Source organism: Peromyscus leucopus, chromosome 20 (genome assembly GCF_004664715.2).
Source record: "Peromyscus leucopus breed LL Stock chromosome 20, UCI_PerLeu_2.1, whole genome shotgun sequence".
Taxonomy (NCBI): domain Eukaryota; kingdom Metazoa; phylum Chordata; class Mammalia; order Rodentia; family Cricetidae; genus Peromyscus; species Peromyscus leucopus.
Genome location: NC_051080.1, coordinates 51,773,427 through 51,787,277, shown reverse-complemented (window position 1 = coordinate 51,787,277; position 13,851 = coordinate 51,773,427). Strand labels below are relative to the sequence as shown.

The window sequence follows — 13,851 nt, the reverse complement described above, 5'->3', positions numbered from 1 at the left end:
GTATGTGTGTGGAGGTCAGAGTGTAACACTGGATATCTTCCTTGATCATTCGCTGCATTATATTTAAGTGGGATCTCTCACTTGAACACAGAACTTGCTGATTTTGATAGACTAGCTAACTACTTTGTGTGGTGATATTTTGTTTGTGCTTTGACAAATAAAGCTTGCCTGGAGATGAGAGAGACAAAGGAGCAAGCCACAGCCACCTCTTACCTTGCCAACTCCTTAGGCTGAATAGGGGCGAGCTCCTGTTTCCTCCCACCTTATATTCCTCTCTCCGCCCAGCCATATCATTTCTTGTGTCCACCTCCCTAGTGCTGGAATTAAAGGCATGAGGTCCCAAGTGCTGGGATTAAAGTAGTGAGCCTCTACCACCTGGCTCTGTGTCTCTTTTAGATTGGATCAATCTCATGTAGTACAGGGTGACCCTGAACCCCTGATCTTCCTGCTTCCTCCTCCCAAGTGCTGGGATTAAAGGTGTGCACCACCACTGCCTGGTCTCTATAGTTGACTAGTGGCTAACTGTGCCCTGTGATCTTCAGGCAAGCTTTATTTGTTAAAGCACAAACAAAAATAACTGCTTCTAGGATGCCCTTTCTGTGGATTCTGGGAATCTGAACTCTGGGCCTTATGCTTGTGTGGCAAATGTTTTATCCTCTAATCTATCTTTCTAGTTCTTATTTTCCTTTATGATCGGCAATAATTTATGGACATGTTTAAAAAGTTAAGAAACTATAAAATTGTGTAATTATGAATTCCAAGTCACCCTGCTCCCTTGCTTATGCCTTCCACAAATTGTCTTTGTATGTTCATCACAAAGTTTGTCTATGTAAATTTAAATACCATGCTGATCTGGAGAGAGTGGAAGTGGAACAAGGTCCTTATTCTTCTAATACCCACTAAATCAAGAATTGATGTAGCCATCGGAATTTGGGCATTATAACACTAGAAAGAAAAGGGTTCCTTCAAAGTGGCTCCAGGGAGTGTAGGTAGAACTTAGTGATAGAGCCCTTGCCCAGGATTCACAAGACCCTACATCAATCCCCAGTAACACACACACACACACACACACACACACACACACACACACACACACACACTCTCTCTCTCTCTCTCTCTCTCTCTCTCTCTCTCTCTCTCTCTCTCTCTCTCTCATAACAAGTGGAACTATCTGTTATACTGGATGCTTTTGAAACCATGTACCTTGTTTTAGTCTTTAAAAGGAGGAGATACCATATATCAAAATGACAAGTCATAATCACTCATTCTCATGATTTGGACAAGTTTTTCACTAGTTTTGGCAATTCTACGTTAAAGGACTCACTTGAGCATGGTTCACCGTCAATGCGGTATCCTACTCTTCCAAATCCAGCAACCACGTTATTTTGTAAGACTGTATTGGTCCCTCTATTTATCTGGCATGGGAACAAATAAAATGCTTAGGGTTAGTATAGTATATATTATGCAAGCAATGTAAGTATATTTGACATGTGTGGAAAAATCCTTATTCAGTATTTTGTTTTAATTATGATAACTCATCCCATTCAAATATATATTACAAATGAAATCACATTGTTTTTCCTTTTGTAGTGCTCGAGGTTGTACTCAATACTTTATATGCTAGTTCTGTAACAATGAGTTAAAACGCTAGTCTCATATTAAGTTCTTAAGTTCTTCATTAAAAAGTGCACCATAGAGGTTGCTTCTTAATTTAGTCATAGATGTCGTTAAATTTTTATAAGGACTAGGCCAAAGTCCAAAACTATAGGAAGGGTTTTTTTTTTTTTTGTTACAATTTGTTGTCAATTTAACTGATTCATTAAAAGAAAGATATCTGAGGCCATTACAATCAAGTGCAAGATTCAGTGGTGATATTGATTAGTTTAGTAACATCTGTTCTCATCAAAGACCTGGTTAGTTCAAGTAATAGTAGTTAGTATTCAGTTTTACCATATCAGCAGAGTCAAAATCATGGAAAATGAAAGTGTGGATCATGAAAGTTTTAACTACTTCTCATAGTAACAACAAAGCAGTAATAAACATAAACAAAAGCAAAAACTCCATCACTCTTTGAAGCATATTAAACAATTAGTTTTAAACTGTGATAACTTTTTTTGAAGTTGTCCTATGGATAATTTTATAGATCTAGAATTGATCTTTGATTACACTTTAACATCTATAAATAGATTAAAAAAAGAATATTTTTACCTCACATATGTATGCTATGTTCCTGCTTTTAGTTTTTTCCTTTAAATAGTTAGTAGGAACACAGCAGCAAAACTCAATCCTTATCCCATTTTACAAAACAAGGCTATTTTAAAACTCATTTCCATTACATTACTAAAGGTAAATAAACTAAAGGGGAAGTTGACTTTTGTCCAAGCCTTCTGTAATTTCCATTTTCCTGTTTGAAGTCTTTCTTACTCTGTACCTAAAATATACTGCAGTAATTGTAAAGAACTTCATGGAAAATAAGGATACAATGAGTAATCCTTAATAAATACAAGCAATCTTGCATTGAATGTCCACAAGATGCTCAGTCTAATAATAGCAGAGAGGGTCCATAATGGAACTTAAAAATGATGAGTAACATTGGAGAAGAAAGACAGAAAGATAATTGTTTAAACTAACAAGCATGAGTAGAAAGCCTGAACACACACCACCCTCAATAAGAAACCCAATAGCATCCATAATTCATAATATGTTTTTCAAATATCATTCAGCCCTCAATTGGCCAACTACATCACATCACATGTCCCCAAGACTCAGAGAACATGATGCAAGAGGGGCTCAACAGATTGTAAAAGCCAAGGAGGATTGCTGTAAAATAGTGTCTTGTGGAGATGGCAGGGTCATTCTACCCATGAACCCACAAAATCTGCACAAGATCAAACTAGTCAACATTCCATACTGGAGAAGATGAGGGCTTATGAGGCTCCACCCCAGCTGAGGAGATATAGACAATTAATGATTGTAATGATTGCTGGAACAGGAAGGCTATTTTTTTTTCCTGAGAGTGTGGTCCCTAATAGGTTGTCCTTGCTCCAGCGGATTGCCAAACACCCACAAGTATAAAGGCAGCACTAATTGGACTTAGTGGGCTATAAAAAAAAGATAGGAAAAGGATAGAAAGTTGGGAGAAGGATATGTAGAGAGAGTTCTGGTAAGAGTAGAAGATGGGAGTGATAAAAATAAATTGTAGAGGCCCATGAAATTCTCAAAGAAAAAATAAGTTTTAAGAAAGTTCATCCACTTCTTGAACTAATTTGCTTTAACAGATCATCAATACCTAAGGAGGAAATCCTATTCAATTTTGAGAGTTACAACTTTCACAGAATTGATGTTAATGTTACAATTATTTGCAATTAGAAGGGTGTTCACCCTACCTCAATTGCTGCATGCCAAAGTGTTGAACTCAAGTCTTTTCTGTTCTGGTAGGTTCCTGGCCAAACTGAAAGTGTAACCAAATTTCCCCGTACTCTGTTGGCATCCCCCCATATTCTTATACCTGTATTTTAAAAAGAGAGCAAAAGACTTGTTCATTTAGTAATAAACACTATGTGTAATGTCTTTTATTGTTTCTGCAAAGTTATTTTTATTTTCTAGTTTGAGACTTAGAAAGGGTCCCCTGATCTTTTTGGTAGTGAACTTTACTCTTATAATGGACTTCCTGAATTAGAATCTTCTAGATCAGTGGTTCTCAATTCATGAGTTGCAACCCTGTTGAGGATGAATGATCCTTTTATAAGTGTTGCATATCAGATATTTACATTATGATCCGAGATAGCAAAATTACAGCTATGAAGTAGCAATGAAAATAATTTTATGTTGGGGGTCGCAACAACATGAAGAACTGTATTGAAGGGTTGCAGCATTAGGAAGGTTAAGAACCACTGCTCTAGAGACTTGTTAAATTAGTTGACTTATGGGTTTCACTTCAGATTTTAATAAATAAATGCGTATCGTTTGTGTACATTAAGTTTGCAGTATACTTCATATGATAGAAATGAAAGAAACATACTCATATTGTGTATAATTTTTAATTAAAGTAACCTTACTTGTGGATAATGTTTATGATTGATATGTGAGGAATATCCTAAAAGTCAAAGTAATTCAGTAGGCTCAGTGGGTCAGTGGGTAAACATGCTTGCCTCAAAGCCTGGCTACCCAAGTTTCATCCCTGGAACCTGTATACTAGTGGAAACAGTCAATAGATTCCTCAAAGTTGACCTCTGACCTCCACATGCATGCTATGACATGGATGCCCCCTTCCTGTCCACACCATATTCACACTGAATAATTAATACATACATTTAAAATGTATCATAAAGTCATAGTAACTAAATTTTTAGATTATTATATATTTATAATTTTTTTGCCTGTATGTATGGATGTGCACCACATATATTCCTGGTGCCTGCAGAAATCAGAATAGGGTATCAGATCTCCTGGATCTGGAGTTAGGGATAGTTGTGAGCCACCTTGTTGGTGCTAGGAATCCAACCTGGGTCCTCTTCAAGAGCCACAAATGTTTTTAACTACTGAGGCATCTTTCCAGCCTAACTCACAGTAATTGAAAAGATAAGTGATTCGATAATTCACTTTAGGTTCAGGTCTCTACTGTGTGATAGTACAGTCATAGCCATTGGTGGCTATTTGGATGTAAACTAAATATAACTAAGTAAAATTAAAATATAAATTTATCTCCACAACTGCACTAGCTACAATTCAGAGGCTAATTAGCCACATGTGACTTAGTGATTGTCCTTGGATGGCACAGACAGACCATTTCCACTCTCACAGAAAGATCAACTAAGCAAGCTGACTATAGAGTTTACAGTAAGATTGCCTCAGAAGCACGCACTATGTGAACCAAAATATCGTTATATTACCTTCTCCTACTGTAAAGTGGATGATGTTGTCATCTATGTCCAATCCATCTGTCCCAAACACACCAATTGCTGGGGAGAAGCCGTGATGAAATGCACAACCTCGGACATAAGACAAACCATGTTCTTGAATCTAGGGAATATTTGGAATAAATGAACATTTTTATAATAGAATTCAAATGAATTTAGAGAATAATTTTAATTAAGTGATTTTTAATAAGCAAGCCTTGATCACATACACATATTCTTACTTAGAAGAGATGATTTCCCTATAGTCTTTTAATTATGGAAGATTTTCATGTCATGCATTTATGATTAAATAAAGTAAAAAACATATGGCCATCTTAAATGGGGATTAAAATTTTCTCAAGAGCTTTTTCTGTGTGTTCATATTTCTATTATTACCTTTAAAATGCTAATGTGATAAAAATTGTTTTATATAACAATTGAATTGTTAGTAGTGATTTTTAAAAATTAATAGTAACACTTCAGGCAAGAATCATAATCCAGATGTTGATAGGAATGAGTCTGGAACTGAACTCAGGTTGTCAGCTCAGTGGAAAGCATTTATACCTGGTGATGAATATCACAGGCTCAAGAGGTTTCAACAGTAAGCACAGAAATATTAGTTTTATTTCCCTTAAGAAATATGCTCTTTCCCATTTCTCTTAACTTTCCAGCCTTCTTAGAACAATTATTCTCCCCTTTTGGCTAGAGACATAGATGTAGATTTTTTAATTCTGCTTGTCTTTTGAGAAACTTAAGCAATACTCACTTCACTTAACAGAAAGTTATTCTTTGTCACCAAAAAATAAGCTGGACCTGTGACATGCTCCAGCAGGAAAAAATGCTTTCCACTGAGCTGATAACCTGAGTTCCATCCCAGGACCCACACAGTGGAAAGAAAGAATCGACTCCCACAGCTTTCACTGACCTTCATGCAAGTGGTTACAACATGCACACCATTCAATTTTATGACTTTTCCTATGGCCTTATTGACCTTAAATAAGCAACATTTGATTGAAGCAAATGTTACTATGTCTATGCACATTGATGGGCAGTATGGTCAAAGGAGTTTCCTTATATTAGAAGATACAGCTATTTAGTCAAGTAAAATTCAAAAATGTACATATTTTAATTTGAACATATATAAAAACTAACTACAAATCTGTCCTAGGTTAAACAATACAAGTAAAGAATATCTGAGTTAAGAAAGAAGCTCTAAAGCTAATTGTTTCTCTACTTCAACTCTGTCAGGGGTTTTTCAATTTTTACAGTTAAGTGCATAAAAATCCAATTGGTAGTGAACTATAGAGACTTTGGGTGGGACTGTGCAAGTGCTTGCTTAGGTGACTATGTTAATGTAGCTGTGCTATATGTTTTACTTGCAGGTTTCACACAATAAAGACTTTTTATGAAAAAATATATCATATTTTGAACATATACAAAAATCAAAGCACAAACCTGTCCCAGGTTAAGAAATGTCACAGCATATCTTGGATCTGTGCTATCTCTGAAGCCTTCTTGACCACTGTGATAAAATTCCACATTACTTATTCTTGCACTTCCTAAGGGAGTATAAGATTAAAAGAAAATTTCCTAAAATGAATAAAACAAAATATACTGAAAAGCTATATAAAACTACTCAAGTTTTTCATGGAAACTTTATTTTTCTTTGCTCCTTTACTCTGAATGAAATAATTATTCTCAATCTTTTCCCCAGTGTTTTATTTTTAATTTTCCTTCTTTCCCCATAAAATCATAATATTTAAATTATATACATTTAACATGCATCTAAAATATATAGTGACCCTTTAGAATATCACAAACCATTGCAAATTTTTATTTATGTATTATTTATTTATAATCATATCTAAAGGACCAATTTTCTTCTACTTGATGGTAATATTGCCTTGCTAAGAAAGCACATATAAGGCATGGATATAATTTACCTGATGTTTCAATCTTGTTGCTATCAAGAGATTTTATTAAGAGAATTCTATTTCAGAGGCTCTTTCAGAATATGTATTGCCAATCATCTGCTGGTCAGTTTGTCATAGTACCACTGAGGTGACAAAAGATAATATTGTAGATCAATAATAAGAGTGGTAACAATCTACAGGAGATTACTCTGTGCCAAGTTCTGAAGCTTCAGGAAGTCCCTGAAACCAACTGGATGCATTGGGTTCCTCTGTCACCAGGGTTATATAACCAGAGTTATCTACAGAAATGACTGGTTCTTAATTCCAGAAAAAACTATAATAAGTGTTGACTCTATTGGAAAACTGGAAAATGAAGACTAAAAAATATTAACTCCTTTTTAAAGGATTTAACCATCAATATTCCTTCATGATAAAGGTCTTGGAGACACCAGGGATACAAGAAACATACCAAAACATAATAAAAGCAATATACAGTAGACTGACAGCCAACATCAAATTAAATGGAGAAAAACTCAAAGCAATTCCACTAAAATCAGGAATGAGACAAAGCTGTCTGATCTCTCCATATCTAGTCAAAACAGTATTTAAGGTCTAACTAGAGCAGTAAAACAACCAAAGGAGATCAAGCAGATACAAATGGGAAAAGAAGAAGTCAAAGTATTGCTATTTGCATATAATATGATAGTATACATATATGACCCTAAAAAATTCTACCAAGCAACTCCTACAGCTTATAAACACCTTCAGTGATGTGGCTGGGTACAAGATTAATTTAAAAAAATCAGTAGCCCTCCTATACACAAATGATGAACAAGCTTAGAAAGAAATCAGGGAAACAACACTTTTCAGAATAGCCACAAATAACATATAATATCTTGGGGTAACTCTAACCAACAAGAGAAAAACCTGTATGGCAAGAACCTCAAGTCTTTGAAGAAAAAAATTGGAGAAAATATCAGAAGATGGAGAGATCTCCCATGCTCATGAATCAATAGGTTTAACACAGTAGAAACGGACATCTTACCAAAAGCAATCTACCTATTCAATGCACTTCCCATCAAAATTCCAAAAAAATTTCTTTACAGACCATGAAAGAAGAATATTCGACCTCATATGGAAAAAAACAAACAAACAAACCAGAAGAGCTAAAACAATCCAGAAGGAACTTCCAGAGGTACCACCACCCCTGATTTCAGGCTCTACTACAGAGCTACAGTAATAATAAAAAAAGCATGGAATTAGCATAAAAACAAACAGGTGGATCAATGGAACTGAATCAAAGATGCTGGTATAAATTCACACACCTATGAACACCTGATATTTGAAAAAAAAAAAGCCAAAATTATACAATGGAAAAAAGAGAGCATCTTTAACAATTGGTGCTGACCTAACTGCATGTTGACATGTAGAAGAATGCAAATAGACACATATCATCTCACTGCATAAAACTCAAGGCAAAGTGGATCAAATACCTCAATATAAATTCCATTACACTGATCCTGATAGAAGAGAAAGTAGGAAGTATACTTGAATGCATTGGCACAGGAGACAACTTCCTGAATAGAACACCAGTAGTAGCACAGATACTGAGATCAACAATTCATAAATGGGACGTCATGATACTAAAAACCTTCTGTAAGGCAAAGGACATTGTAAATAAGACAAAATGGGAAAAGATCTTCACCAACCCCACATCTGACAGAGAGCTGATTTCCAAAATATATAAAGAACTTAAGAAACTAGTTATCAAACTACCAAATAATCCAATTAAAAATGGGGTACAGATCTAAACAGATTTTTCAACAGAAGACTCTCAAATGGCTGAGCAATACTTAAAGAAATGTGCAGCATCCTTAGCTCTCAGGAAAATGCAATTCAAAATGACTCTCACATTCCATCTTACACCAGTCAGAATGACTAAAATCAAAAGCATCAATGACAGCTTATGCTGGAGAGGATGTGAAGTAAAGGGAACACTCTTCCACTGCTGCTGGTAGTGTAAACTTGTACAGTCACTTTGGAAATCAATATGGTGGTTTCTTAGAAAATTGGGAATCAGTCTACCTCAAGACCCACATATACCACTCTTGAGCATATATCCAAAGGAAGCTCAATCATATTACAAGTATACCTGCTCAACTATGTTTGTAGCAGCATTATTCGTAATAGCCAGAACTTGGAAACAACCTGACGTCCCTCAACTGAAGAATGGATAAGGAAAATATGGTACAGTTACACAATGGAGTATTACCTAGCTGTTAAAAACAAAGACATTATGAAATTTGCAGGCAAATGACTGGAATTAAAAAAAAATCATCCTGAGAAAGGTAACCAAAACCCAGAAAGACAAATATGGTATGTACTCACTCATAAGTGGATATTAGCTGTAAAGTAAAGGATAGCCACACTACAATCCACAGACCTATAGAGACTAGATAACAAAGAGTGCCCAAAGGGGACACAAGGATTTCCCTGGGAAGGGAAAATAGAAGGGATCTCCTGGGTAGACTGGGGGCAGGTGGGAATCGGAACATGAGAGATTGGGTTGAAGGGTGGGTGGAAGGCAGAGCAATGAAAGAGATTTCTCCATGGGGAGTGGCATTTCAGGGTCAGGTAGAAACCTAATGCAAGGGAAACTCACACCAATCTACAAGCATGATCCCAGCTAAGACTTCTAGCAATAGTGGATAGCCTGAACTAGCCCTCTCCAGTGATCAGAGTGGTGACTATTCCAATTGTACAGCCTTTGTCCAGTAAAGGATAAAAATAAATAAATAAATAAATAAATAAATAAATAAATAAATAAATAAATAAATAAATAAATAAAAGATGCAGAAATCCACAGCCAACCACTGGACTGAGCCTGGGGAGTACTGTTGAGGAGAGGGAGGAAGGAATTTAAGAGCCAGGGGGGTCAGGGTCATCACAAGGGAACCCACTGAAGCAACTGCCGTGCTCATGGAAGCTCACAGACTATGAACCGATGGCTAGGGATCCTGCATGGGACCAGCCTGGGCCCTCAGTGAATGTGTGATGGTCGTGTGGCTTGGTCCACTTGCTGTACTCCTGGCGGTGGGAGCAGGGCCTGTCCCTAACGCTTTGGCTGGCTTTTAGAAACCTACTCCTGATGCTGGGTTGCTTTGCTCAGCTTTAACACAAGGAGAGGAGCTTAGTCCTACTTCAACTTGATATACCATGCTTTGTTGGCACCCATAGGAGGCCTGCCCCCTTTCTGAGCAGAGGTGGAAAAGGGGTGGGTTAGGGAGTGGGATAGAGGGAGGTGGGGGAAGGGAATCGGAGGAGGGGGTAAGGAAGGCTGGAGTCAGTATGTAAAATAAATGAGAAATGTTAATTTAAAAAAAAAGCCATGCATGGTGATTGGGTCTTGATAATTAAAGTGCTGGGGAGAAGAGACAGGAGGATCTTGGGGTGCACCAGTCAAACTGTCTCGCCAAAGGTTCAGAGACTTTGTCTCAAAACATAAAGAGAACAACTGAGGGAGATGCCTGATGTTGAGCTCTGGCTTCCATATGCACATGTCTGCATCTGTGCCTACAACACACATGAGCGTGCATCTGTGCATGCACACACACACACACACACACACACACACACACACACACACACACGGCCATCTTTGAAGGATGCAGGAGAATCAATTCAATAGTCAGTATGAGATGGGAATCAGTGATTTTTTTCCCTGCATTTGCATTTGTAGGAACTCTTCTTCAAGGCTGTGAGGTTTAATGAAGCTTATCAAGAAACATTTTCTAGATTACAAATGAGAAGGGAATGACAGAGTTAAAATATTGTCAGATAAAACTAGATTGGCTAAAACTGGTATGTTAGTGAACACTAGAGGTGATAGAGACATTGGAATTTACTACATTTTTTTCTCTGTATTTGGTAGATTTGAAGTTTTCCTTAAAACAAATATAAGAGATGCTATGAAATAATTTTTGTTTGGCTTAGAAGTCAGTCTAGCTACCACTTTATGCCATTCCTGGTTTGATCATTTTTACTGTCTATGAAGATGAGGTAAATAGTTAATAATGTTAGGAAATTTACTCAGAGAGCAACACAGACTACATAATCACTTTTAAACCTTGATTTCTCTATGTGGTCCTATGAAGAAGCAGGAATTATAAGCACAAGAGATAATGTTATATATTTCACTAAAAAAAATTGACTGAAATATTACCAACCTTTAAATGTCATCATGTTTCCAGTGAATGAGCCAACCAGGATCCTGGCACCAAAAGAGTCCTTGGACCATTCTGGGTAATCTTCACCAATGATTTTGATGTTCCTACTCAGTATCCCAACATCAGCTGCTAATGTGTAGCTCTGGCCAGTTTCAAAGATCTGCTGTCTTTCAGCTGCCAACAGAAAGATGGGTCATTGTCAATGCTAGGAAATATTTGTTTATTAGTTTCTTTATAATTCGTAAGACATTACAACTTTCTAACATGCCAAATGTTGACACAAATGTATAAATTGATTGGACACTCTGTTTAAACAGAGATATGTGGCAAACTGAAATTAAGGTGCTATTTTATTTATATGCTAATGCATCCAAGATATAGCATCTGTTTATATAATAAAATTATTAAAATTAGAAAGTATAGAGTTATTGTCTTCCTCTCTTTTCCCTTTGTTTCTCTAGATAGTTTTATACTTTTGTAAAATCTATGAAGCACAAATGTGAAAAAAAAATCCAGTATTGTTTTTTTCTGAGACTGACTTAATTTGCTTAATGTGTCTGTTTCCAGTTGCATCAGTGTTCCTGAAAACAACATAACTTGGTTCTTCTTTATGGTTGAAAAGTTTACCGTATATATACACCATATTTTTCCCTATCTATTTTTCCATGGAGGAATACCTAGGATTGTTCTAGGACTAATTATTATGAATAGTGAGAAAAGGAAAGTAAAATAGTATAGGAGGAATAGACTTAAAGTCCATTATATACTTGTATAAAAATATCCTTATATAACATAGTTCCATGTACAATGAATACACACTAATGAAAAAATTGAAAAGCAGACAGTGCTTAAGACTATTTTAAATAAGAGTTACTTTTAGAAATCTTTGAAGACAGTTTGCAATTATATCTAGTTATACATGAAAATATTATTGCAATGTTATTTGAAATATTTGTTTTAATTTTACTTAATGAGGAAACAGAGTTATTTAAAAAATGTTGCCCTATACCCTGAGTAGAACTAATACTATTTTCCCCAGATCCTAATCCTGGGATTGCTCTACTTTCATATACATATTGCACATGAACCAGAATTCTATAAAAATATGTAGTAGTGTATCAAACACAATTTACATATTTTTGTTTTTATTTATATGTATGGGTGTTTTGCCTACATGTATGTTTGAGCACCACATGCATGTCTCTGTGCACTCAAGGGCCAGAAGAGGATGTTGGATCCCCTGAAATTGTAGATGGTTATGAGTCACCATGTGGGTGCTGGGAATTGAACCCCAGACTTCTGGAAGAGCAGCCAATGCTCTTAACTGCTGAGCCATTTCTCCAGTCTCAAGATAAAAGCTTTTAGAATTCCATGGTATATGAAGAATTACTTGGAAATTTAGAAATGAAAAAGACAGGATCTTACTCCATAGAATGTTACATAATAGGTCTTTGTTGAATATTTGCTGAATGAGTAAATGATTGATTAAAAAATACATATAGCAAGGATATTGGAATCCAAGGCATAAACAGTAGAATCCACTGATGCCAAAGCCAACTACTCTGGCAAAATGTTTGTTAAGTTTAATCAAAGAATTATAATTAAAGGATACATAACTAAAATATGGACATTTCCAGACATTTTAATTACATATGCATTTGATTAAAGAGCAGCCACTTACCAAGGTGAGTGTAGGAAAGGCTATCATTGAGGACAAGAATTTTGTGCCCATGCAGAATTTTCACAATCCTTCTGGTCTCTGTCTGGTGTAAATCATAGCTTGTGGTAGTTATCACAATATCTTCTCCCTCCTGAGAAAAATTCAAGTGTCAAAAGCAAGAGCAATTTTAAAAGTAGGTTTATGTTTCTTACTAACAATCATTAAACAATTCTAAATGTATGTCTTATTAGCCATCAGGGTATGACCAGAAATAATAAAGTATACATTTAAATCTCTAACTTTATTATTAATTCCTGAAAGAATTCTGGGGTATGACCTCCATACATGTACCATGACACAAACACACAACCCCATGCCCACAAACACACACATGCCATGTCCTCCACCCTCAACCACCCTGCGCAGAAACACATACACAATGAATAAATAAAATGTAAAAAAGTTTAAATTATGAGGCTACTACCATTCTCTCATTTGCTATAGTCATTACTTGAATGTCATCATGTTTCTAAGTTTGTATTCTTTCCAAATGCTTAACATATAACATTAAAATTACAAGTGATAAGGTAACCGAGATAACAGTAACATATATCTAAAATACTTCTACTGTCTCTTTTGCAAGAATTTACAATTTACAAATATTTATAACCAACAGCTTACATATTTTTGTTTTATAACTAATGTACATATGATGCTCTTGATATGGTTTGAAGAACTTTTGATATCATGATTTTTAACCATTATCAGGCCATTCCTTGCAAGCTGACTGTAAGATATACACTTCTCATACTGTTAATTACAGGAAGTAAACAGAGAAGAAACTATTTCAAGTAGACTGATGGTATATTCATCTTATAACATATAATTTGTTTTCTACCTGCCAATCCACAGCATCCATCAGAGATAGGATTCTTGAGCCTGCCTCTGCAGTTTCTGACAGTTTAGTCTTATATACGGAATGTGGACGTCCATGCAGGTCCAGCTCACCAAACACTCCTGAAAAAGAGAAGCATTCCTCCTTTCCACACATTCCTGAGTTAAGAGCTAGCACAGAATGAGACTATTCACTGATGTATTTTAGCAAGCTATTAAACATTTAAGAATGAATGGAATGAATTGATTGAGGTTGGCTG

General features: G+C 35.8%; 1 protein-coding gene across 1 annotated transcript in view; it reads right to left on the bottom strand.

The window, feature by feature from the left end:
- The window catches only part of Pkhd1l1 (PKHD1 like 1), a 148,362-nt gene that overhangs the window by 32,538 nt on the left and 101,973 nt on the right, over positions 1-13,851 (bottom strand). The window contains exons 57-63 of the mRNA XM_028867944.2: positions 13,596-13,714; positions 12,719-12,848; positions 11,038-11,211; positions 6,354-6,457; positions 4,893-5,022; positions 3,387-3,508; positions 1,325-1,415 (exon numbers count right to left, since the gene is read on the bottom strand). Of these exons, the coding sequence (XP_028723777.1) occupies positions 1,325-1,415; positions 3,387-3,508; positions 4,893-5,022; positions 6,354-6,457; positions 11,038-11,211; positions 12,719-12,848; positions 13,596-13,714 (870 nt within the window). The remainder of the gene's footprint in view (positions 1-1,324; positions 1,416-3,386; positions 3,509-4,892; positions 5,023-6,353; positions 6,458-11,037; positions 11,212-12,718; positions 12,849-13,595; positions 13,715-13,851) is intronic.